Source organism: Dermacentor andersoni, chromosome 2 (genome assembly GCF_023375885.2).
Source record: "Dermacentor andersoni chromosome 2, qqDerAnde1_hic_scaffold, whole genome shotgun sequence".
Taxonomy (NCBI): domain Eukaryota; kingdom Metazoa; phylum Arthropoda; class Arachnida; order Ixodida; family Ixodidae; genus Dermacentor; species Dermacentor andersoni.
This window is the reverse complement of record NC_092815.1, coordinates 100,890,395-100,917,924: the sequence shown is the minus strand read 5'-3', so window position 1 is coordinate 100,917,924 and position 27,530 is coordinate 100,890,395. Positions and strand designations below refer to the sequence as shown.

At 49.7% G+C, this 27,530-nt stretch overlaps 1 protein-coding gene across 1 annotated transcript in view; it reads left to right on the top strand.

Annotated features, from left to right (window-relative positions):
• Positions 1–27,530, top strand: part of LOC126541540 (organic anion transporter 3-like) — a 53,583-nt gene that overhangs the window by 1,802 nt on the left and 24,251 nt on the right. Inside the window, exons 2-3 of the mRNA XM_050188345.3 lie at positions 26,400–26,675; positions 27,196–27,330. Coding sequence (XP_050044302.2) covers positions 26,451–26,675; positions 27,196–27,330 — 360 coding nt within the window. The 5' untranslated portion in view covers positions 26,400–26,450. The remainder of the gene's footprint in view (positions 1–26,399; positions 26,676–27,195; positions 27,331–27,530) is intronic.

The following is a 27,530-nucleotide window of genomic DNA, read 5'->3' as shown; positions in this document are numbered from 1 at the left end:
AACACTTTCCTTGCTTTCTGTGTCATCGACGCGCACGGCCATGGTCTAAGGATCTTCATTTTCGAAAACGACTTAGAGTCCCGCCGTTTTAATGGTGTCCCTAGAGATTCACGTTCGACGTCGTACCGGGGACAATAGAAAAAAATGTGTTGAATAATTTCTGCCGATTCACAAGTGCCACACATGGGCGTAGCACTAATTTCAATGCGGAACGAGTAAGCCCTTGTATGCCTAAATGCCATACAGAGTTACAAGCGGCATAACAATGTCGCCTTAGGGGAGAGGGGTGAGTTTTGACGACACTTGTAGCTTTAGGGATGGATAAAGTGTACGTAGATGGCAGCTAAGGAGTTTATAAAAAACAGTATGTTTGTGACAGCTTTAGTCACCAAATGAAGTTTTCTGCAGGGTCGGTTCTGAATAGGAGGATTGGAACGGTTCGGGCTCTTGCATGGGCGGAGTGGGCGGTCTCGTCGACGAAATCATAACCAGCCCTGCCGGTGTGTCCAGACTGAGGCAAAATTTCAAGCCCTTTATCCAGAGCTTAATGGCGGTGTTCTCTTATCACACGTACCAGTTGCTCATGTGGCCTGTGATACTGGACAAACTGCAGACTCTGATATGCTGCTTTAGAGTCGCAAAATATGGCCCATTTCCAAAGTTGTTCACGCAGGAGGTATGTTACAGCAGCCCGCAGGACAGCAAGCGCGGCCTCCATTGATGTTGTTAGTTTGTGACAGTTTCAATTTGATTGTAGTTTGCGAAGCCAGAAGAGGAGGAAAGAAAAGGGGAAGGCGGGGATGCTAACCACAAGAACATCTAGTTGGCTACGTTACGCTGGAGGGAGGGGAAAAGAGGGAATAGAAAGATGAGTCGTAATGACAGCGACATCTTGTTCAGCTGAAGGCCTTTAGAGAAATGTGGGGAAATGGAGGCCTTAATTGCTACTGTTGTGTTTCCTGATGGAAGACAACCTAGATGGGTGAGGATAATTTCAGACAATGTGGCGCGGAGTTACTGCGAGGGCAGTGACCCCGTGCTACACACCATGCCAAGGGGTGATCTGGGACCCGGGAAAGATAACAATGTGCACCCCGAGGCAATCCACAGCAACGTATGTTTGGATTCGATTATCTGTGGTGAGCGCAATTGTTGCTGATGTTGAAGTACAGTGAGGGAGTCCTAAACGCGTGCGCAATGCTTGGCTCTGTAATCTCTCGATCCAGCGAGCGAGCATTCGACTTGAATGTATTGGACAGCACTGGAAGGCTGTAGCGTAGAAATCCTAGAAATATAGCTCGATCTGTATAACTCAAGCGCGTAACGTACAGATGTGCTCGATGTTTTCCCATAGGCAATCGACAACAGTCTTTTCTTCAGGCACGCGCAGTGGGGGCACTACGAAAGAATTCGCTTGATTATTACACCCAAGAATTGACGGGTCATTCCATATTTTACAATTTGTCCATTAATGGAGACTGGACGAGGAGTCGTGTATACGCTTTTGGTGTGAAGGCAATCAACGTGCATTTCTTGGTGAATACAGTCAAGCCTGACTGCATCGCTGACTGAGTCAAGTTTGAAGGTAGGCTGATGTCAAGCTTACTACTCACTGCAATCTCGCATGCATATGAAGGCGAGTAACCGCAGAAGTCAAAAGTCGAATGCCATTTGCGTACAATGAAGCTTCAGCTAGACCAATCAGGGTTACATTGAACAACATGGGGCTCCCTGAGGCACGCCGCAGTACGTATAATGTTCGGCTGTGGGGCCGTCTTCTGCTTGCATAAAAAATGAAATGCAACTTATATAGTCAGACAACCTACGAAGCATGCGGCCACTGATTTCAATAGCCTGCAGAAAGTTGGAGACGGCGTAATTGGCAACGTTGTCATATGCGCCTTTCAAGTAGAGGAAGAGCGCAGCTGATATGCGCTTACAGATTTTCTCCTGTTGAAGAAACGTTGTGAAGTCAATGACGTTGACTATGGAGAAAATACCCGACAACAAAAACCTGCCATATAGCCGGGGTAGATATTGTAACGCTCGAGTTATCATTCTATACGTGCAAGGTACCACCACTTAGGGCATGGGGTTGCCGGCCAGGGAAATGGTACTTACTATATAGAGCCGAGGCTAGCCTGGTGGTCTAGGCCGCACATTGTTCTCCCGGAGCGTCTCTCATAATGCCGTTGAAGCATGTAGCCTAGTGTTGTGCAAACAAGTGTCAGAGGTAAGCGTCAACACTCAAATGCCTTTATAGCGTGCAGCTAATGCCCCCAGTCATCGATGGTTCACTCGAAAGTTCACTGTTGTGCCACAGCGTCACAGACAGTTACTCTGTGTCGATGGCTTCAGAAACCACTGCCGAACGTTTGCGAATTTCTGAATCTGAGAGTGAGCATAGGAGAAAATAGAAAGGCGACGGAGTCGGTTCAGAATCGAGCTGCCAGTTTTTTCGAATTACTCATATAACACAAATTTATGATCTTTAATATCCCAGCTGTGTCTTCCCTTGCACACCTTCTGCGAAAAACTGCTCTTTTTAAAATGAAGCTTTCTGTGCCCCTTTGGCTTTCTCAGTGATGTTGCTGCTGTTGCTGCTGTGGCGATCTTGCACTCCGCGTCGGGGGCTGGATCAGAGTGCGTATATACATGGAAAGAACATGGCAGAGAAGAAAGGAGAGGAGAGAAAAGTGTTTGACCTTTGGTGCTTCTTGGGCGTCGCTACATTACCTTCTTGACAACTGTAATTATTTGTGACCCTCCGCAAAGGCATCGCAGAAATTGCAGCGATTACTTTTGTACTAGCGTGCAAGTCCAGAGGGAAGCTAGATAGAATGGCAGAGAAGAGGGAGCAGAGGGGGTACAGAATGGGTAGACCCAACGGAGTCGCGAAATGAGTGAATAATAAACAGCCTTGCCACTCTTCGCTCGCAGTTCCCCCCAAAATATGGGGGGAAGGGATTGGCAAAAGGTGACGTGAGAAGGCTAGGAGACACTACTGCTAGCACGACAGCGGTTGCGGGGAAACGGCATAAACTTAAGTTCATCCTCCGTACGCTTCTGCAATTTCTGAAAAAATAAACACCATGCAAATATCTCAAGCGGACAACTTACGCAGGGCATGCAGAAGCAGAGCCGCACAAATAAAAGCTCACCGCAGGGTCTAGGCGACACTATGGAAGTGGTCGCATGTCAAATCAACACTTCTGTGCCCACCGTGGTAGCTTTGCGTTTATGTCATTGCTCGAGGTCACGGATTTGATCCCGACTGCGGCAGCCGCATTTCGACAGAGCCGAAATAAAAAGATGCTCATGCACTCATATTTAGAGACATGTTAAAGGACACCATGGTGTCAAACATAATCCGGAGTCCACCACTACAGCGTGCCTCATAATCCAATTGTTATTTTGGCACGTAAAACGCCATAATGCAATTCAATTTTAATGCTTCTGCTCCCATGCGATGTGCCATGTGAGGGCATGACAATAATGAACCCTCTCAGATGCAATGAAATAGGGCGCATAACAATGCCTTAAGCAAGCACTTTTCCCCGTGTGGTCTGTGTACTACGCCGACAAACAGCAGTGATGCACGCAAGGTAACATTTAAGATCAACTCACCCCTCTCGTGTTGGACTGAACGTTTAAGAAATTAAACATTTGCCGTCAACGTCACCGCTAATTATCGTCAGTGTACGCGAACAGCACGGAAAGCTTCGCTTACGTCGATTCCAACCTTGCGTGAGAAGCGTATATATTTATTTATCTGGTTATTTGATTCACCGCGGCGCTGCTATGTCCATCGGGCTAAAGCCCCTCAATTTTAAGGGGCTTTACATCGGGCTAAACATCGGGCACCTGCTTTGAAGGTGCATCGAGTGAAGTCAATCTTCGCCCTCACTCTCGTGCGGCCAAGTCACGCGCCTGAGAAGTTTCAAGTGCGCGGTGTTCGGCTGTTTCGCCGCTGACGGCGAGTTGGAAAGAGGAATCTTCAGTGTGCGCTTGCCTTCCTTCCCGCGCCAGGTCTCGTTCGGCCGTTCGGCTAAGCGCACGGAACGTATGCCAGGCAGTGTCCGACTTGGTTTCACGTTTCTTGTTTACGTGCGCCTCGCGCGTGTGTGTGCCACGCTTCCGTGCCTGGCGTTTGAACGGACGGCGCACGTGCATGCAGGCTCTCAACGAAAGACGCCATGGCAAGGCGTTGGTGCATAGTAGTAGCAAGCAAAGAGCCACCACTTCGTTGGTGTCAACGCCCGTCCTGACTAATGTTCCATTCTCGTTTAAGGCGAAAGTGTTACTAGGCTCACATTGCAGAGACCGTCCGAATCTGCCAGCCGTGTCCGGAAGCCGTCCACCGCCGTCGTGCCAAGAACTGCGGCAGCACGGCAAACTGAACTCAACAACTCAGCTCCTTGCCTCTACTGCGTTCTTAAGAATAACATAGTCTTCGTTGAAGCATCGGGTGTAAATTAATCCGTTATAGTCATCCATGCAGTCGAACGTCGATGTCCATTAGCACATCCACTCTCAATGCGAATAATGCAGGAGTGCAAGTGATATAAGTATAACCGCAAAGTGCTAATACTTGTTATCTGTCTCGCTGCCAGCAAGGCCTGTAAATTCTGCAGTTCCTGCCTCTTCTTCCAGACACGAGGTCGCATTCCCCAGATAAGGCGCCTAACCTTCACTACGCTTCATTGAAGAATAAAGTGGGTTCAACACTTTGTCGCTGTAGTCGCCTCTGTGTTGCCGAGGCGGGTCTGCCTCCGACAACAACGGGCCATAATTTTTAGGGCATAATGATACGCACACATCCTGATCATGTAATTAATCGTCAAAGAGATAGCACAGAGGAAACAGAGAAAGAAAGGAGCTATTTAGGCGTAAAAAAAAAAAGAACGACCACCTTCTGCTTACTGCTAAAGGGGATGAATGCAGAGTCCGACCAAATCACTTTTAAGAACTTAAAAAAATAGTATTTGATATTAAATACTTAAAGTCTGAATTCTCGGAATCCGTCTTATGTATCTACTTACGATCACCGCCTGCCCACTGCTTTATATCCCCAGCGGGCCAAAAGCGAACAGCAGTCGAAGCTGCAGACAATGAGTCCCGCTCTGCTAGCGATGTCTCGGCCATTTATGTTATTCGATCACGATGGCGACGTCCCGCCCCATGTTGCGATTGCAACAGCCTATTACCCGACTGCATAAGCGTCGATGACCTGTCCCGTAACGGTAGTATTGTGCGACTCATGATATTCCTCGAGGATTGCGCTTACTTTTTAGCCCGCCACTCATACCTTGGCCACGTGTTACTTCATGCATCGCATGTTTTGTATGCGATAATAGCTGGAGTTTGCGATTATAAACACTTGCCTTCAAGCTCATAAAAAGACGAATGGAATTTCAATCGCCTACAATGAGTGTATTAACCGTTAGAGCGCTCTTCAAGCTATTTAGCTATTTGTGAGCTCTGGCACTCCCCTTACATTATCTCGCTGTCTCGCTGTTATAGCCTTATTGCTATCATCACTCTTCCCCAGTTTCGCAATGCGGACCATCAGACCAGACCTCGTCGCCCTATCTGCCATCACAGCACATCTAACACACTTCTATATCCTGTTAGGTAGCCTAAACGCGAAGAGCATTCACCGGCGTGCTGTTAATTGCAACTGAGCCTCTGTTATTGCTGTTAAGCTATTGCTTATCATGGAGGAAATTAGGGCAGTTAAGCTTTGCTGCGTATGTTTCCCCACCTTACGCAACCCTACACACCATTTCACAGGGATTGCCGGCCAGCGCATTTAGCGAATCGCTCGTCTGGGGTAAGAGCTGTGTGTTCTTTCCGATATGAAATGGTGGCGTCTAAACGCGCCATGAATAGCCCACACACTCTCAAATAATTGACGCGCTTGTCTTAACACATCGAGATCGGCAGCATAGGCAATCTTCAGAGGGGTTAAATGCTGGCACGGCTATGCGTGCAAGCGGAATTGGCCGTACTCTAGTAACGCTGCTCGAACGTACTCTAATGGCACAGTGGCGATGTACAGGCAAAATTGCACAGTTAAGAGAGGAAGAATATGAAGTAGAAAAGAAAGGAACTTGGGAACATTGTGCCTTACTTCTAAGTCGTGAAAGTTAGTCTGTAGGGACATGCTACTCTAGTAGAAATACTCGTTATAGATAAGTATGGCTGTAGGGCTTTGAATAGATTCGGGTGTCCCAGACTAGACGGGAATACTATATTTTCGGTCCTACTGTTGCCGAATATGCTGGCAGTTTTACAGAAAGTGGTGTGAGTATCAAGGAAGGACGCAAGTAATCCAGAACGCAGTTAGGGTTCGAGCTTATTTTAGTGCGAAAGCACTGCTGGCCTACCAACCTGGATTTCGCTCTGTCTGGGTCTGGATGGATCCGCTTTAAAAACAGCCCCGCGCAAACCAAAAAAAAAAATAATACAAACTTGACAGTGTCTTTAGCATACGCCAAAGGGGGTAAAGACGAAAGCCTGGGCGCTCAAGATACAGTAATCAAATAAACTTGACATTCTCCGTTTAATGCGTTGTTACTTCTTACTTTTCTCCCACCAAAGGTCGTGGGTTCGAGTGACTTAATTGACGCTACCTCAATTAACTTCTTGGGTTCGACTCCTATAAGCTCCAGTGTTCGAGTGCCTGAATTATCTTTGCCTTTCTTTTTCTGGCAAGATGAGCGGCATCGCGGCCACCTGTGGAAGACGACGACGAACGCGCGAGCAGTGGCGCGAGCGCGTGTGTGCGCGAGGCAAACTCGCACGACTTTCTGTACCGCACGCCGCGTTTTCCAGACCACACAGGGGGTGTGAGCCACTTAGGCCTCTCGCCTTAATAATGTGCGACCGACGGTGGAATGGAACCTCGGCCGTCGAGCACAGCAGCCCGGTGCTCCAACCATTAGGATCAGATCCCATGCATGCTCCTCTTGTTCCAAAGCCAGCCAGCTCATTGAAACGCTTGGCGTGTGCGCCACATGCCCCTTCCTCCTCTCCTCTCTTTGTGACATCTCGCGCGGGACGTCATGAAAGCAACCGTGCTTCCTATAATGTGCACGTGTGTCGTGCTGCTTAGTCACTCTTCCCTTACGCCTCGCCTTGTGCGCAACGACGCCCGCTGGCGTATGTGCGAAAAGAAAAAAAAAATCAAACAAATATCAAGATGAAAAAAAAAACAGATAAACAAGATATCTGATCCATGCCGGCTGGCGCAAAGCTACGAGTGGTCACATGGGGTGGTGTTTTTGTCGAAGTAGCGCAGCCTTACCAGCACCTCGTTTGCCGCCAGCGTTGAGAACGATGTGCGATGCGCCAACGAAAGATAATCGAGCTGTGATAACCACGGCTGACTTGCGAATTTCTTTCCAGCGTTAGTCGGACGCGTCTAGGGTAGCGGCGCGTAATCTAGCTCCGGTGCGCCAGTGTAAGGCGCAAGTGGCATCTCTGGTCGTGCTTTCGCCCGTTATTACGAGCGGTTGCGAAGTGTACGTGGGAGGCATGAGCACGCCGTCGATGCCGATAGAAACTCGTGCAACGACACACCGTGCAAATCACCACCACACAGGCACATCAGCTACACATATCGGCCCTGTGAGCGGCTAGACGAATTGACAAGCAAGCACTGGCAGGCGACTCGGCTACACATTTTAATTTCATAGGAGCGAAAAAGGAAGCTACGCCGTTCACTTGCATGCCCAGAAAGAATGACGACGGCTGATCGTCACAAAAGCACTCGCATGAGGTCTAGAATATTAACCTATAGCAAGGAAGCGTGCCATATAGAAAGGCAGGCGCACGGGTAGGCAGTGGATCAGTGATTCGTACTTGAACAGCTTTCTGACACAACAAAGATTTTAAGTTATTTTTCGAGCTTACCGTGCAATAGTTTTACAGGAACCGGAAAATCCACAACGCTGCACGGTTGGACCTTGCAGCAGCCAAAAACGTGGGAAATGATGAAACCCGGGGCAAAGTCACCGCTGCTCGCACATCCGAAACCACCACAGAAACCACGCCGCAGGGGTGAATCTCCGCATGGCTGCCATTGGCTGTTTTTAAGCACACGCTCTTTCGACGCTAGCGCCAAGGTCCCCTTCAGTTACGGCCGTAGCAGGAGGGCGATACTTCGGCAAAATGGCGGCGCGCACGATCGTTTACGTTGCCATGGCAACAGGAATAGCGGCCGTGCGGCGCCTCTTCACCCTAGCGCTCTTTGTTTGTTTTTTTCTTTTTGTTTCCATTATGATGACCCGCTCCGCTCCCTTTCCACCATTCATGCCTGAAGGAAAAAAACCAGTGACACAAGGTAAAAGACAAGAAGAGAGGTTCACACCAAAACGACTGGTTAGAAAGACGCCCTAAGAAGAAATGCATTGCAAAAGAGTTGAAATCTGGGCCAGACTTGGCACAGAAAAGCAAGTCATAGACCAGGTGACAATGAGGAGGAACATCTATTTGTCAACCTTCTCTACCGGTAAGAGGGATGTATAACACAATCAAGGCGCAACGACATCCCGAAACTCATGGAGCACACACGTGCATAGGGCTGCGTTCATGTACTACATGCGTCTTCTTATGTCCTTGAGTCTGCGCGCTCACCTGTTGCCTTCAGGCACCCGGAATAAACTTGCAGGGCTTGTTTTTGAGGTATTCGTGCACCACTGCATGATGCACGAGCGGTGCGAGTCGTGAAACGGGTGAAACATCGCGGAGAACAAACACACAGCTATCGAGGACCACGAAACTGCCCACGCCGGTCGACGCACAGCAACGCACGCTTCCCGATAACAGCAGATAACAAAACATGAAACTTCACGCAGCAAGCTAAGCTGGCGCCGGGCCGGCGGACGCGCGCGGAGACAGTCGAAAGTGAGGGAGTTACGAGGGAGGGTAAGGGGAGAGGAGTTGAAAGGAGGGCGAAAGGGCACGGCCTCCTGGATCAACGCGCGCCCGCGCGCACCAATCTAGGAGGCCGTGCAAGAGAAGCGGAGTTGCTTTCCCGCTCTCCTGATGGAAGGCGCCAATTACCTCTGCCACATACAACCCCTAAATGATGTAAAGGTAATGACATCTCCTCTCTCCTTCTCCTATACCGGCACCCTTTCTCTCGGCTCCTCCTGGGCGTCGACGGTGGCGGCACCTCGGTCGGATACATCTAGCAGACGCTCCCAACGTTCGCCCCTTTGGCGCGCAGTGCAATGTGCGCCTGGAGGATTTGGTTGTTGCGCTTATGACAGGAGAGATTCATAAATGAGTTACTAGAATAACCGACGTTGCGCTGCTTTATCGAAGCTCCTTCCACTGCGATCACTTTGCGCTGTAAACGGTGGAGGTGGTGTGTGCAAGGGCGCTAGCGGAGTGCTTTTTTTTTTTCTCGAAAGGCGCGTTTTGATACAAAGCTTCACTCCTCCTCTGCCTGCCTGGCTTCCGACGGTGAAAACGCGGTGGAAGGAAAAAGTGGAGAAGGAAGGCAGGGAGGTTAACCAGTTTAGCCTAACCGGTTTGCTACCCTACACATGGGAGCGGGATGGGGGGGATGAAAGATGGGAGGAGAGAGAGAGAGAGAGAGAGCACATAACACAGCAAACACATCGTCAGTTACAGCCCGTCACTCTTGCGCGGTACGCGACATCACTGTCACAGCCGCTTGTCCAAGCCCGTATCCTTCATAAACCGAAGTAGTCCCTTCGTCGCCTTCAGCTGCGATGTCTTCTGTCGGCGATATGTGAAAATGGTTGCAACTGACAATGGTCTATTGTCCAGGTGCGCTAGAACGGACGCCATGGACTGTCTCTGAACATTATATTCAGGACAGTCGCACAGAATGTGTGCCATCGTCTCCTCGCAAAGACGGGCATTGCAGAGAGCGTTGTCGGCCATTCCAATGCGAAACGAGTAGGATTTCGTGAAGGCCACCCCTAGCCATAAGCGATAAAGCAGGGTGGCCTCACTTCGGCGGAGTCCAGTTGGCATACAGAGATGCATCAATGAGGGCAGGTCGTGTTGATGATTGCTGCGGTTGGTCTGGCTGCTTGGTGTGCACCATAGAGAGAGCGTGATCTCCCGTGCGGGGGTATGGCTTATGGTATGGTGAGAGAACGCGGTGGTATGGCTTATGAACTTTGGTACGTGGAATTCGAGCGCAGGCTCCAAGGAGCTGGACGGCGTAAAGTCCTTTAGAGCCCGGCCGGCTGCCCGAGACGAGACGTTCGGCCACGGATAGTTTTACATTTCGTCAGAGCATCTGATTCGCCAGTCGCGGGCGCCGGGCTGCCCTGGGACGTGATGAGAGAGAAAAATGACACACAGGTGCTCCGGAATGCGTGGCAATGCAGTCGAGGTGAAGATTTTCGTAGTGGCGGCGTGCTAGCTCACTATGGAGTGCCAGCAGAGAAGCGATCGGCTCGTCGCTATGTGCGTATCCAGCAAGGAACCACTCCGTGGAACCGACATCGACAGCCCGACGCTCATCTCATACCGGTCCTCAACCTCCCCGAACATCTAAGCTCTCGCCACTCTCCGTTCTTACGAATTGTTATGGCCTTTGACCATACGTGGGCATAAAAAACTCACGCTACAACTTGCCTGCAGTTACACCTTGAAGAGGAATGCGAGTAGGTTTCCAAACGTCAGATTTTCATAAACAGCTTGACTGAAGTTATTCATCTTTTATTGAAATATCCAAGAATATGTTTAAAATAGGCAACGACGTACTTAGCTGCTTAATGCAACAGATTCCCTATCATACTTTTCAGGCAAAAAAACTCAAACGCGCGGAGTAGTGCAGGGTGTACGTAATAGGTAAAGTAAACTTGAAAAGAACTTAATGAGAGCAGCATTCCGGGCAAGTTGGTAATCCATTACTTAAATGATATTGCGCGACAAAAAACGGCACGGACGTGAGAAACGACACACCAAGCGCAAATGCGAAAAGAAAAGACACACCAAGCGAAAAGAAAATGTACAGCTTCCTCTAACCCCGAGAACTACTTGCTGTTATTTTACATTGCTAATTGCAATCTTTTTTCCGATGCTGCGGCTTTTATCGCGGTTCAATTTTATCAACATTTTATCGCGGTTCAATTTTCATCTGCTCGTTGGTTTTGCTTCCCGAGAAGGATGTGCATCCTTGTTCGTAAAAACACTCGCAGTATTTGGTCGGCAACCTTGTGGCATTCAGGAAATCAGTTAACTGCCATTACACCTTGCAAAGCAAAAGCTTCTATTTGCGCAAGAGTTGTATGATTCTGAATAAGTGCATCGCTATTCGCTCGAAATAAGCCTTCTGTTGTCTCTAACTGTATAAGAGCTGGTGATGGTACACCCAGCTGCATCGTTTCTGAATATGATTTCAGCTGCGTGAGCTTTCTAGCTTTGTTGCATGTCATCGCTTCCATGCACGCGAAACATGCAGATGCACTCTTCTGCGCGTTCTTTACTACGTAGCCAGCTAAACATTCTAATGATTTTTGTTCTGGCACACTTAGTAGTGTGATGTCGTCAGGGAGGTTTATTTCAGCTTCTTCGTTAGTGGTGGAGTGCTCGCGTTCTTTTCTCACACTAAGAAGAAAAAAAACCCGAATCGGGAGCATAACTGCCATTCTTGTTTGGTTTAAGGAACTGCGCCATTGTTGCCGCCTTAAGTGCAGAGCGAAACTCAAGCGGCCTCGGAACTGGGTTTCTTGACTTCAGTGTAGAGAAAACGTTTTCTAGCGCGTCTTGGCCAAAACGGCTCAACAGAACGCGGAGAAACCCTTTGGTGTCCAGGTATGTCACAGACCGGCGCCAACCATGTTATATATATATTTCTTTTAGAGTGCGTTTTTCGGGCATCCCGTTCCGAGGCTACGGGAAGAGGCCGCGAGAGAGGGCGGAGAGGACTGCCCAGGGTCGAGGGGCATCTGGAGACGGTCGGCTTTGTGAATCGCGCAAGCGGCTGTTCTTCGGAGGCGGCTTCGCTCTCCCCTTCGACGGAGTCGGGGCTTGGCCGCGGTGTAAGATTACCAGAGTGGAGCAGGCAAAGCGCACGGTGAAGCGAGTTGTGCGCCCTGTGTCCACTGTTCGGTCGCTTCCGCTGGTCGGGATCGCGGAGACGGCCGGGCCATAAATCGACAGTGCACATGCTGTCTTCGGTGGCGCCGAGAAAAACGCCCGTAAATAACCGCTGGGCACAGCACTGTCTTCCCCCAGCGTCTTCCGCCCGCTCGTTAGCAGTTCGGTGGGAAGGGACACAGTCGGTTGGAAAGAGGCAGCGAAGAAGGTTGTGTGAGTCTTTGCGGCGTGCGGGGCCGAATTCCGGACGGCGAGGCGCGCGCTTCATCGCACCGGGCCCGCCGCCTTCGAGCCATCGCCGCAACGACTGCCACACGAGCCGTCCCCGTTCTTCGCCGCGCTCCGATATGGTCTGTCCGCCGGCTTGTCCTCTTCTTCTTTGTTCTGTTAACTCTCAATGGCTCCTGTGCCTCTAAACTCCTTTGTTTACTGTTGTTGTAACGCTGCCTGATTATTGAATGTTCTGGTCGTGTTTCCAATTGTGTGTGCTTCTCGCCAATTCTGTTCGTTCCTACTTTGAGTTCTTTGTTCCCTTATTGTCCGTGATCAGTTTTGTGTATGATTAAATGCTTGTTATCCCCCTTCAACGAGTTGCTTCGTGATTGCCGACGCACCGATACACGGGCGCCTTGCTCGGGCTGACCAACCCTGAATAAATAAATGTTGCACAGAGACCTCTCGCTTGTAGGCCAGGGCGAAGCGTAAAGCGGACCCCTGTGTTCCGTCGGCTTGCGCCTGGCAGCCGGATCGGCGAGCGACTTGTAGGTTTTTGTGACAATAATTGGCGTCCGCGACAGGACTTGGTCAGCCGCGTGTCGGTGCTGAGGATACGAAGGAACTCGTTTGAGGGGTCGTGCTAGTGGCAAGAAGTCCACTGTTTCTTTGAGCACGATGGCTGAGGCCGAGTTTGATAAACTCGTTGATCAGGGACGGAGCTTCGGCTTCGAAGGTAAAGAATTGTTTTCCTGGATAGAGCAAGAGAGAGCTAGACGTCGAGAAGAGCGCAATGCAGAACGCACTTGGCGGAGGGAAGAAGCTGAACGCGAAAAGACTATGAGAGAGGAGGAGTCCAAATTAAAGCTCGAGAGGGAAAGAGAAGAGTCCAGCTTAAGAATGGCTCTGCTTGAAAAAGAAAAGGAGGTGTTGTTGCTGAGGCAGCAACTCGGCAGTTCCTCGGAAACGGACACTAGGTCCGGGTCGGAAGAGAGGGGGGCTATGCCGGGAAGCAAAGTGAACCCGCACAAAGTTATGCCTGTGTTCAATGAGCAACGTGATGACCTCGACGCGTATTTGATGCGTTTTGAGCGTGTGGCTCGAGGTCAAGGTTGGCCACGAGACCAGTGGTCCACTACATTGAGCCTGTGTTTGAGCGGTGAGGCACTGAGCGTTTTCAGCAGGATGTCCGCGCCAGATTGCACGGATTATGATAAGTTAAAGCAAGCATTGATGCTACGTTTTAGAATGACCGAGGAAGGGTTTAGAGAAAAGTTTAAGGGTGCATCCCCTATGAACGGGGAAACGTGCTCCCAGTTTGTTACTCGGCTCACGAATTTCCTTGAGCGGTGGGTCGAGCTATCCAACACCAAGAAGGAATACAATGATCTGTTCGAGCTGATGGTGAAGGACCAGTTCCTTTCAAGCTGCGCGGCACCACTGGAACTCTTCCTAAAAGAGAAAAAAGATGCTACTCTTCACGAAATGATAGAAAGAGCGGAGCATTACGTAGACGCGCATGGATGGTGGAATTTCGCAAGACGTCCAGCTGCGAGGAAAGAGCCGTCAGCTACAACAGATGCGGAACAAAGAGCTGAAAGGAAAGACAGGAGCCAGTCAGCTGTGCAGGTGAGGGATCAGGAAGTGCAGAAATGCTTCCTTTGCTCTCGTATCGGCCATCGAGCCGAAAACTGTCGCGTGGGCAGAGCGGAGGGCAACAACCAACCTCTGAAATGTTTCAAGTGTGGCAAAAGCGGCCACACTAGTTGGAAGTGTTGGCAGAAGGGTCCAAACAAGCCAAAGGGCACGGCAGAAGAATCAGCGTCGTTGTGCATTGAGAACGGATACATTGAGCTGAAGAATGGGGAAAAGGTCCCGGTCGTTGGCGTGGGCCTGACAGATGAGCCCGTAAATGTTAATGAGAAACTTCCAGTAGTCACCGGAGTGGTCGGTAACCAAAGGGTTCGGGTCCTTAGAGACACAGGATGCAGCACAGTAATAGTAAGGAGGAGTCTGGTCAAGGAGGCTGATCTCATAGGATCCAACTCTCCCGTGTACCTCCTCGATCGGTCGGTTCTCCTGCTTCCAGAGGCTTGGATCAGCGTGGACACACCTTATTTCAAGGGCCGCCTTCGGGCGAAGTGTATGAAGGATCCCCTTTATGACCTGGTACTCGGCAACGTTGAAGGAGTTAGAAATGCCGCCGATCCGGATCTCGACTGGAGATTGGATACGATGGCCGCGACTGTGCCCTCCTCGAAAGAAGTACAACCCTCAAGGAGTATTAGCGCTGAGCAGGAGTGCAACACTGCTGGAGGCGAGCGCTCGGCTATCACAGACTCGTATGGTGACCATGCAAACGCCGTAGTGACGAGATCGCAAGCCCGTGAGAAAAGACCGTTAAGGGACCTTCGGGTGTCGGAGAATTCAGATAACGTAAGCCGGGAAGGCCTAATCAAGGAGCAGACTATAGGAGTCGGATAGACTAATTCGCGGAGGCGTGTTGTTATCACTGTATAATGATGTTTGTTTTTCTCAATGTCAGGGCTTCTGTGTATCCATGCCACTGACGACCTCATGCAGTGTTCTGTATTATGTTCTTCCATGTGTTCTGTATGGAGGCATTAGGTCTAGCTTTGTGCAGCTATGATATAGTACGATGTGGCTGCTGTCTTTTTGCCGTGCGTTATCATGTGCTTCTTAGTATGGACAATACTGTGGACTTCGCGAGTGCAGTGGGTGCGCGTCAGCTGACAGTGCCAGAGAACTGACAGTGCCCATGAGACTGGGTCCAGATCCTCATGCCATTGGGATTGGACTATCTTTTTTTTTCTTGGACAATGCAACCGTGAAGTGTGCATATCCACCTGTGCGTCCGTAGATTCTACACTAGTTTTGAGAGTACCTTCCTGCTCTGACGTTCGACGCTCATAGGTTTCCTGTTGTTATTGTGTGTGATTTGTCGCTGGCCTGTGGCTAGTAAAATATTACGCTGTAATATTCTTGAGCGGCGAGCAGTGTCACAGACCGGCGCCAACCATGCTGTATATATATTTCTTTAGAGTGCGTTTTTCGGGCATCCCGTTCCGAGGCTACGGGAAGAGGCCGCGAGAGAGGGCGGAGAGGACTGCCCAGGGTCGAGGGGCATCTGGAGACGGTCGGCTTTGTGAATCGCGCAAGCGGCTGTTCTTCGGAGGCGGCTTCGCTCTCCCCTTCGACGGAGTCGGGGCTTGGCCGCGGTGTAAGATTACCAGAGTGGAGCAGGCAAAGCGCACGGTGAAGCGAGTTGTGCGCCCTGTGTCCACTGTTCGGTCGCTTCCGCTGGTCGGGATCGCGGAGACGGCCGGGCCATAAATCGACAGTGCACATGCTGTCTTCGGTGGCGCCGAGAAAAACGCCCGTAAATAACCGCTGGGCACAGCGCTGTCTTTAACCAGCGTCTTCCCTCCGCCAGCTCGTTAGCAGTTCGGTGGGAAGGGACACAGTCGGTTGGAAAGAGGCAGCGAAGAAGGTTGTGTGAGTCTTTGCGGCGTGCGGGGCCGAATTCCTGACGGCGAGGCGCGCGCTTCATCGCACCGGGCCTGCCGCCTTCGAGCCATCGCCGCAACGACTGCCACACGAGCCGTCCCCGTTCTTCGCCGCGCTCCGATATGGTCTGTCCGCCGGCTTGTCCTCTTCTTCTTTGTTCTGTTAACTCTCAATGACTCCTGTGCCTCTAAACTCCTTTGTTTACTGTTGTTGTAACCCTGCCTGATTATTGTATGTTCTGGTCGTGTTTCCAATTGTGTGTGCTTCTCGCCAATTCTGTTCGTTCCTACTTTGAGTTCTTTGTTCCCTTATTGTCCGTGATCAGTTTTGTGTATGATTAAATGCTTGTTATCCCCCTTCAACGGGTTGCTTCGTGATTGCCGACGCACCGATACACGGGCGCCTTGCTCGGGCTGACCAACCCTGAATAAATAAATGTTGCACAGAGACCTCTCGCTTGTAGGCCAGGGCGAAGCGTAAAGCGGACCCCTGTGTTCCGTCGGCTTGCGCCTGGCAGCCGGATCGGCGAGCGACTTGTAGGTTTTTGTGACAAGGTAATAACGCTGAAGTTCTAGGGGAACTGTACTGCGTAGGATGATGCCAGTCCGGAATGGCTTCCAGGCGCATTTCTTAGCGTCACCAATGCGGATGCACTCCAAGAGAACAATAATTTCCCTTAGGAACACAAGTATTTCATCGTACTTTTGCTCGTCAAATTTGCTAACAGCGAGTTTCGTAGTTCGGGATGTCATCACTTTGAACCATTTGAAGACCACTTCAAAAAACCAAACTGTTATGAATGCATCCTTTGGCAAGTCGCCTCTATCCACTAGAAAACGCAAGGCCGTGGCTGTGTCATAGTTAAATAAAAAAAAATGCAAATACCACTTTCATTTTTTTTTTTTCGAAATGGCCTGGATCCAGACAAGCTGACTCCAGATGTGGCGCAATATTCAGCTGTAGTTCTGAGTGAACCTGCACTAGTTGCTTTACGTATTCGAGGTTCACTTCAGTGGATGGCAAGCGGTTCTTTTGGGCAATCTTTTCGGGCAATGACAAGGACTACCCACGAGTGAGGTGATTCCGTAAATTCTTAAGCAAATGTGCAGTGTCTGCCATGAAATATCGACTTCGGTTGGGATCACAACGGTGTTTACAAGAAACTCTGCGTCTAGAATGCTTGCCAACGACAATAACAAACAGTTTCCACAAGCCTTGGTTGCCGCCTCCCATGTCACTAACTACAGCGTCGACAATTATGCCAATTTCCTCGCAAGCACCAATGATATCAAAAATGATACTTTCTACACTCGCACTGCAAAAAGAGTTTCCTGAAAAATGGTACGCGACTGTCTGCTTCCAGCGAGTGGTCACGCCTCCCATCATAAAAACAAGAGCATGCGTAGCCATGGTGTCCTATGGAAGCGACCCATCGCTCAATGGAACAGTGGGCTTTCCGATCACAGTGCCTGTTGTCGGATCAAAAGCAAGGCCAGGTGCGATTTGCATTTCATCGATCATCAGGACTGCGTGGCCCTCATAGTTCTGCGTGTTTTCCACCTGATAAAATTAAAGGAAACGCTGCAGAAAAGTTTTGTTCTTTGTTGTAACCTGTCAAATATAGGTCAGCGCGGCAGTGTTTGTGGGAAAAAACGTATAAATTATAGCGTGCGCCCGAGCAGCTCACTATGTTTAAATAAAACTTATTTAAAATTGATGTGACTGTAGGGCTCTCTTCCACTAAAGAGAGCCGGAGATTTCAAATTTGGCTTGCCGCCTACAGGCCTACTACTTTTTACAAACATCATCTTTTGAATTCTCCTTCTACTGTCCACCACCAAAAGCGCCTAGAAGAATGTAACCTATCACAGAACGTGAACATACCTTGTCACGAAGCGCACGAAGGATGTCCTGAAGTATTCTGGGAAGGAGCTTGAACCCCTCAAGGTGCCTCTGGAGGGTCCTCTCTGTAGTCAACGGTGCGCCGATTTCTTTGACAACATTGTAGCCTCTTGAACAGCAGGAAAGTCGTATTTTTAGGCCCTTTTCAATTGTTGCCTCCTTCCACCGTGTTCCTTTCATGGTCTCTCGTTCCATAGCTTCGAGTTTATCAGGGGCAATAAACTGCTTCAACTGCCTCTTCAGTACAAGGTTCTCCTTCAGCATTCTGTTTTTCTCTCGTCGTGACAGGAACATCTGCCGTTTTGTGCTTTGTAGCTTGGTTTTTATGTCGCTAATCTCGGCTTGGAGAGCGGCGATGGTTTGTGCATAGATGAGACCGTTCGAGCAAAGTCCTGAAGAAATAAATAACTATATTTAGTAAGAAATCTTGAGAAACGTCAATACAAAAAGATTTCCGTCATTAGGGCTGATGTCTTGGCCATAGGCAGGCCTTGCGTTACGCGGTGAAGAACTATGTTGCACGTAAACCGCGCAGCCGCTACCTGTTAAACAAATATACTAAATGTGGGATGAATTTAAAACAACAAGTTGCCTAAAACGAAAGTTTTCTTTTCCCGCTGTCCTTTACCTTGCTGATAGCAGGACTGAATGTCTACACTGGAAGCTGTAAAAAAAATAAAAATTCAACATCGTATAGATACGTTAATTTGCAAAAAGTAGGTAGTGTAGGGACCGGACTAACGGCTTCAACTCCATAAGGCTACCGGCAGGGAATGGTGCACTGGAGAGGCACTGTGTGACGGCCCAGTATCCGTGGGCCACATACAAAGGCATACACATGAAACAAGCCACAGCAGGTATTTAAAACGGCACCAGTGCCCAACTCTCCGTCGGCATGTTCCGCTTGTGCGGGATGCAGTTCGACGTCCGAAAAGGCTGTGTTTTGTTCGCGGTCTGTGCTTAGCCGGATTGTCGACGAGAGAGCAACAGTGAAAAAAAATATTTTAGCTCCAACCAGAAAATGCGTTTTTTTCTTTAAGCTTACAATCCTCAGAGCAGTACTCCGTGTCAACAGTAGCGGCTTCTCCGGATCTTCCCCTCTGGTTAACATCCCTGCCTTTCCCCTTTCCTCTGTCTCTCTCTCTCTCTGTCAACAAATCGAGACGTGAGATTGGCGGTATGGCGTCGTCTTAGGCAGTACTCACAGCTGGAGCTGTATGAAGATGTGGACGGGTCCTGGTCTAGCTGAGGTTCACAAGGTACGCTTGGCATGTTGTGTGGCGGTATTCTATCTGCTCATTTCGTGAAATGTTCATGTCATTTACTGAGGTGCAGGTCGTACTGAATAATTCAAGAGTGCAGCAAAACCCATCTTCGGCACATTCCGCTGCTGTTAGAAGCTGTGCGAGGCCAGAACACGAATAGAGGCTTGTGTAGAGGCCACCTATCGAAAATGGACAGTAACAGTGAACAAGACCGCTAATTGGATCGGATTGGATTGGAGCAAACTTTGTTTGCGCCTGCAGCTGGGCGCTCGCGCGCCCCGACGAGGGCCTACGTCCTCCTGGAGGTTGCCGTTGCTCGGCGCGGGTCTCCGCTCGCCGTTGCCGGCTCCCTGGGTCATTGCCTTTCGAGCGCCCCGAGGACCAGCTGGACGGCCCAGAGCTGTTGGTCTTGGTCGTAGCTCTTCACGACTGCCTCGAGCCGCTGTGGGATTGTTCTTGATCTTGCTTCTTCTGGACTTTTTTTTTTGCTGTCTCAAAAGGTGTGCGTGTAATCTGCCGTCTCCCTCCGGCAGACTCTATCGGTCGGGTATCTCTCGGGGTACATCGCGATCCATCAGTCCCGGGCTCGGTAGCGATCCGTTCTGGAGCTGTCTCAGTAGTACCGCCTCCACTCGACTCAGCCTCGGATGCGGGGGTGGGAGAGTCCTGCGAGCCAGGCGGTAGGCCTTCGTGACGTCGTTATAGTTCATAATGCGGTCCTTGGCTCCAAAGCACGTCGGACGGTCTGTCGCTTGGGCGCGGTTGGTTAGCGCTCGCGCCGCTGCGTGTGCCGTCTCATTGTGGTTCTCATTGCGTTCCGACGCGTCGCCCGCGTGCGCCGAGAACCACTTGAGTCTTACTTTTCTGTCTTGCAGTTTGGCCTGTCGCAGTACGCGCTCGGCCTCGCTGCAGATTTGGCCTTTGACGAAGTTTCGCACCGCCTGTCTCGAGTCACTCAGTACCGTGTGGCAGTCTGGGTCGGCGATGGCCAGGGCGATTGCTACCTCCTCCGCTTGTTCCGCTCCGGCTCTTCTCACACTCGCTGTTGTCCTCGTGACGCCGGTTGACGCCTCTATGACGACCGTTGCAAAGACGCTCCGTTAGTATTCGGCCGCGTCCACGTACCGCGCGTGCTCGTCGTTGGCGTGCAGGTCGATGAGAGCCTTGGCCCTCGCCGCTCTTGTTCCCTTGTTGAAGTCGAGATTCATGTTCCTGGGTATGGGGTGGATGCCGGTCTGGCGTCGGACCTCTTCGGGGACGGGGAGCTTCATCTCCGCCTCGTTCGAGCGTCCTATTCCCAGGTCATCCAGTAACTTCCTCCCGGCTTTCGTCATGTACAGCCGCTCCATTTGAGAGGTCCGTTGCGCTTCGGCTATTTCTTCAAGCTGAATGTGTGTTCCGAGTTGTAAAAAGCGGGTCGTGCTCGTGGACTCAAACAGGCCCCGCGCCGTCTTGTACGCACTTCTGATGATCACGTTGATTTTGTTACGTTCATGTTGCAGCCATCTGTGGTAGGCTGCAACGTCCACGACGTGGCTGATGATGAAGGATTGAACTCCTCTCTCATGCCAGCCTTCCGGGAAGTGACTCGTTTGAGAGGTCGAATCGCGTTGGCCGCCTTTGCAGTGAGACGGGTGATGGTTTCGCCGTTTATTCTGTGCTTTTCGATGGCCATGCCTAGGATCCTAATTTTGCCGACCTCGGGGATAAAGGACTATATACTACGGGGAGAGAAAGATTGCGTGTCATGAGTGGCACCTGAGAAAAAATGAGAGGCAAATAAGTTATGGTGTCCAATCGTACAAAGTGCAGTACTCACAGATGGAGCATCCTGCGGCTGCCAACAGGTCCAGGTGAGGTGCGCACGGTGGACTTAGTAATGATATTTAATCTGCAAACCACCGTGAAATGTGCATGACATAAAGCGAGACACAGCTAGCGTTTAACAGTGTGAGAGCGCAGCAGGATTCACCGTCAGTATGTTCTCCTTGTGCGATATCTGCTCCGAGGCAGGACGGAATTGGAGCTTGTTCGTTATTTATACCGGTCAGTACACCTGGTAAAGATTAACAGTAGCAGTAAAGAAAACGGGAGACTGCTACTCTAAACCAAGTTGTTGACCTTGTGTTCCCAGCTTTATCTGATGTGAACAGTACTGTTGAGGACGGAGTTCACGATTTGCACACGAGTTACCACAGCATTACATATAACAACATTTTACAGTAATGACTAAATGGCACAGAAGCTCAGTAACAGTGTTGTCACCCCCCCCCCCCCCACCTTTATTTATCTTTTATTGGAACGCACTGCGGGAAATCTCACTCCAATGAACTTAGCATGCAGGGGCTTAGCCATGGGGGGGGGGGGGGGGAGGCTTATGGGGCTTCAGCCACCCCCACCCCCCAACAAAAGATTTTGATCGTGCTGTCGTGCGCCGCCGACCAAAACAAACCCCGGCGCCGGAAATCATGCTGGATTTTGTCTAAAATGTTCTTTTCACGCTCGAAAAGGCATTTCAGCGCGAACATTGTGAAATCGGGCTGGATTTCGCGGCAACGTCCATGCACCGGGAGTCACATATCGTAACGCAAGGAGCCCCATCCAAGCACAACGTTTCAAGGGCGTTCTGATGGCGAGCGGGCTCGTCGCGGCATATTGCGAAGGCCGCGGAATCTACGGAGCGCACGGATTTCAATTCTGAAACTTTATGGGTAGAAAGTTCTCATAAACTTTTGATGCGAATGGTGCATCGACATTTCCAAAGTAGTGCTTTAGATTTTCAACTCCGGAACATTGTGGGTTTAATGTTGTTATAAACTTTTGACGTCAAAGGTTCACTGACTTTTCTAAAGTCGTACATCGGACCATACAACGAGACAAGCCAAATTAACACACTATCAGACAAGTTGACAAAGCACGCAGCGAGCTTCGATGAGACGAGCGTCGTGGTGGTTCATTTGTGCCATTATGTCACATAAAAGAATATCAACATTTTTTTTCACTTGCCCCAAATCATCCCTGTCAAGTCACTAAAGCCAGCAAAGGTAACTATGATCTTATTTATTTTTCTACATTTACTTTTATTCGCGAGGACACATTGAGGCTCTTAAGTTTCTTTTTCTTTCTTTTTGTTTTGTTTTGTTCTCGCTACCCGCGTGCTGCCGTCCCCAGCCTGAGCGCATGCGTTTTTCTTTTGTTGCCCCGACCACCGCGCGGCGCGCTTCGGTGCGCGTTCGTTTTTCTCTGGCCTAGTGGATTTTCGCCTGGCATAGTTTTGGACGCGTTCTGGCTAGCAGACGCCGCCCCCACTGCGGGGAATCGACGGATTGCAACGCGTTCGCTTGCGCGCAACCTCTCAGCAAACTTTTTTCTCGCCGGTGTAGAAAACCGAGCAGTATGCCTATGGTTCTCTGTGGACCAAGCGTCTCACGTGTTCTTCGGGAAGACTTATATTTCAAATGACTCCGCACGATGAGGTGCCGGTACAGATTGTAGCGATCTTGCTACCGATGAATACACATGACATTGCCGAATAAGTGCCGTCAAAGTCTCCTCGAGCAGAGTAATAACGAACTTGTTTCGTAATTGTGAAGCCACATCAGGTGCACAAAGAAGGCATTAGATTATGGCCAACGTGCTTTCCTTGCGTTTCTTTTTTTCATTTGCGGGCCTCCGCCCCACAAAAGAAAAAAAAAGGCATTGTTGCGGCGCAGCAAATTGTCGCATGGTGAAAGTTCAGTTTTATTACTTCATCTTTAGCGGAAAATAATGGGCCACGGGATGCTTCAGTTGCCGGATACTCTTCTGTTATTGCGATAGCAATTATATGGACACTCTAGGCGCATTCCTGCCGTCAACGTCACCCTCATGTTCCGTATAAAGTCCAAGGGCGATAACATCGCGACCGCGCGCGACCTGCTGTATGTGCGAGTGAAAGCGTAAGGGGGCGGGGGTGGCATGGGTGAACCTATTATGGTGGCTCAGTTTTCTGTGCGCAAAGGAGAAAAGCGGGGAGGAAGTTCGCCGCCTCCTGTCGCGCGCGGTACATCAAGGGGAGTCGAGTGAAATGGGTCTGTGATCTGTGAATTTGTTGTTGCGCAAGATGTTTATTTGTCTTGTTTGACGCATTATATGCAGTGACTTTTCCTTAGATACGTAGATTTACTGGAGACTTATACGCATACTTAAACCTCTTGTTGCGAGGTTTTCTGTATACGTACAGTGAACTTTGTTTCCAGTGACACTTTTTTGCCCTTTTTTGTATATTTCATGGTATATTCGCATTCATAATGTACGAGGGCGAGTCAAATGAAAGTGAGCCAACCCACCCCGCGCAATAATGGTTCGGTTCATTATGCGCGAGGCATGCGCGTGACACAGAGTCATCTGTCATTTACAAAAGTGACACTCAGGTGTGAGGATAAAGGTTCTTCAAAGGGCCCCTCACCAGACCTGGCCAGTTTGAGCCGACGAGCGCACATCATACATTGCGCCAAAACGATCGTGTTTGCAAAGAATTACATTGCTATACGCGCCGCGGAAAGATCTCAAATTTCAAACCGCAACGCCGTTTTTCCTTCTCCTCGCGGCCGCCGCGCTCTAAGCCGGAGGATGACGAAACCGTGAAGCGTTGAAGACAATGGTTCAAAGGACATGAACGTTGCAAAGACGATTCAAGACCGCGCCATAGCCACCGTGCAGGCACCCCAGCACAAGTGCAAAGGCTGATTAGACAAGAACGGAGGACAAGCATCGATAAATTGGCAGGGCGTGTGAACATCAGTCACGGTTCAGGTCACACCATAATTCATGAACACCTCGGTTATCGGATATTGTGTGCGCAATGGATGCTCAAGATTTGGAATCCCCACCAGACGACGGAGAGGTTCGGCGCTGCCTTGACTCATCCAATCCGGTATCACAATGAGGGTGACGACTTTTTGTCTGCAATTTAACCGGAGTAGTATCATTGTGCCACTATTACGAGCCTGAAACAGGACTGCAAAGCTAACAGTGGGAACGTCTGAATTCACCCCCCCCCCAAGGAAAGCAAAGGCCGTCATTTCCGCCGAAAAGGTGTTGTTGACTTTTTTTAGTTGTCAGCGGCCATTTGCTAAACCTGGAGAGACTATCAATCGTTTCTGATATTGTAGAATGTCGGATTGGCTGCGTGTCCCAATCAAGAACAAACGACATGGAAACTTGAGGAATGGGGTCGTCTTGCTCCACGACAATGCCCGTCCCACGTCGCTGATGTGGCTAACACAAAACTGGCAAAGATCAAGTGGGAAACGCTACAACATCCGCCATACAGCCCAGACCTGTCGCCTTGTGACTTCCAAATCTTGGATCATTTGAAAAGGAAAACAGCCCAAGGGAACCAGATTCGTGTCGGATTATGACGTGAAAGAGTCAGTTACAGTCTTTTGAAGCAGCAACCCAAGGAGTTTTGGGAGACGGAAATCACGTGACTCGTTAGTCAGTGGGACAAATGTCTAAATGCTCATGGATACTACTTTTGAATGAAGTACGCCGTTATCATAAATTCACATTGGCTCACTTTCATTTCACTCGCCCTCGAATATGTTGCAGAACTCCTGCTTTTTATTGCACTCACTGTTGCGACTTTAATTTCGGTGCGGTTGCTCCCAATACACAACCGATGACAGCAGCTCCTGCGCAATACATTCTAACAAAGGACAGCGTCATTGAGATCTTCCCCTGGTCGTTGCATGTGTACAAAAATGTAAACAAGGTTCTTGAATGGCACAGAGCGAAAGGTGCAAACGAGAGAAAAGCAGGGCGGTTAACAAAGTTTCATTAAAATATTTGTCCTAAACTTGTTCATTTCATGGCATTTACATTTTTCATATCAGCGTCATGCACTGCTTTGCTGGTTTCAAACCGATATAATTCTAAAATTCGTGTGATATTTTCTTTATGTATTAAATAGACAGAAAACATGGAAGCACTCATAAGTTATTTCGAGCACAATTTTTGAGACATACGAGCATGTGCTTTTATGAAGAATGACATATTTTACAAGCGTTGACGATGCGTAACGTTCAAGAATTCGTTTGCAGAATCTTTTGCAATGGCAATGCGGTTATTATTAATGTACTTGATCCCTCGACAAATTCTATAAGGAGGAGGCCGATGCAGAAAAGTTCTGCAACGATGCAGAAAAGTACGGCGGCCGCCTGCCTCCGTTCCCGAGTGCATTTAGCAAGTCCGCCGCCAGTGGCGCGTCCGTCTGCGCGCACTTAAAACCCCTTAAACTTCGTAAAGCAGCGACACTCTCCTCCTCCGCCTCCACTCCTCCTCGTTTCTCCTCTCTTTCACGTTCCCTCCTTGACCGTGGCGCCGCCTACACTGCTCGAGCGTAGCAACGGCGCCAAATGCGCTCTTCGCCACTCCGTAGACGCTTCTCGAGCGAAAATGGCGCTGAGGCACGGCGCGAGGGCCCACGTGATGCTATTAGGCCAATAGCGACGCGGTGTTGGCCTAGGCCAGCGCGCGAGGAGGAAGCGGCATTCTTCAAAGCGGGGCAGTACTTTACGAAGTTTAAGGGGCTTTACGCGCACTACGCCTATAGCTTTCCAGGAAAACTCTCGCCCCGGAGAGGAAATCGACTTGCACCTCGTTTGTGGTCAACATCAAGTGGCATGCTTTTGTGAGAACAATAGTCCGCATTTGGTCTACACACTATAACATCGGAACATTAGTAAGAACCAAGTGGATTGTAGGCTTGCCGCTTCTAAAGACAGTGTGCACAAGCGCTACTTATCGTGTGCCACATGCCTTCGCCTACTGGCCTAGCTTTAAGTAGCTCAGTTTTACCATCTTCATACAATAGGCAGCTTCCTATAGAAACGCTTGGCGTAAAAGATAAAAAATACAAAAGCGATTGATGCGCTGTGTATTCTTCTAATTTCCAAATATTTCATTTTCATAAGCGTTACGAAACAATGAAACGTAAGGAATTCGGAGAGCAAGGAGCGGAGAACAAGGATGCGTGGTCTGTTACATGGTTGCCGTACTCTTCTTATCAATCCCTTTCGTAGCTCCCAGTTTCATTTCACCTCGATTGGCTAAGCGACCGGAAACGAGTATGATGGAAAAAATGACCAACTTTGTTTCCCCATTGCGATGTCATTGTTTTCACTGACAGCATCTGCAGGTGAAACATAGCTACTTCAACAAATGCATGTAGTCATATTGGGGCAAAGCTTCACGTATAATCATGCTAGATAAGGTTCCCTTGAAACTTACCTATAGGGCTTACGTTTCGGTGAGTCACCCAATTTAGTGATGCGTAAGGACGCGCACATTATCGCGAAAACATTACCCTTAGCCTAAATTCATTGAGCGGCCTTCGTTTCTACTTCACCCATGCAGTCTAGTACCGAAGAACGAAGTGGATCGCTCAGGTGACAGTGAGGGGCGACCATGGAGTTCGAGAAGGTTCTGCGTGAAATTGGAGGCTATGGTCTCTTTAACAAGACCATCGTCACCGCAGCGCTGATGCTGTCCGCATGGCACGCGACACTTTGCTACTTCGGTCAAGTGTTCATCCACATCACGCCAGCCAGCCAGTGGTGCTTCCTCAATTACACCGGCGACGGCTCGACACCACCCGTGGACTTAGAGCAGCTTCCCCGAGGCCGCTGCCAAGTGAGTATGCACACTCAACGTAGCGCTGGCGCCGCCTATGCAGCACGCTTGAGAACGTAACACATTAATAGAAAGTAAGGTGATACGTCACATTTATCACTCATAGCGCCATAGTGCTCTCCTTTCCGGGATCTGGAATTTCTTGCATCCGGTTAGGTGTCGTATTGTCGAGTCCATCGAGAAAGCGACGTTGAATCGCAAGATGCAAACATTTCCAGCCCCTCCACTAGGTTCCGTAGCTAACGAAGTTCTCAGAAGTTACTTAGCATAATTGCGAGAGACGGCAATCTTGTCGCCATTCAGTCAGCAATATTTAGGATGTCTGAGTGCTTACATAGGAACATTTAAAACAAATATACGAAGCACCTTACGGATCCTCTTGCGTGCTCGAGATATTTGACAAAATACAAAAGTGAAGCCAATGAAGCAGTCGGAGCCCTCGCTAAATGTTAGGGTGTGCCCTTCTTAAATCCCCAGTGCTGTGAAACAAATCCTCACAATTCGCTTTCAACCTTTACAGATACTCCGGCAACAGCCCGATGGCCAATACAGTAGCAATGATTCGGCGGTCACTGACAGCGGCAGCGAGTGGATCACCTGCCCCACGAGATGGTACTACGACAACAACGAGATATACACCACTGTCACCATGGAGGTGGGTTAACGTTTCCGGACGTTTCCAATACGTCGTTTGTTTGAGCTCGCAAACCATTCTGGTTTCTCGCGTGCGCCCTGGATGAACGTTGTACAGCCATCCGTCACGAAAGGCAACCGAGGAAATGCCATCACTACCCACTCATTCGGTTGATGAAGCGGTCGTGTCAGCCGGCTGGCTCGAATGAGCCTTTGATCCCT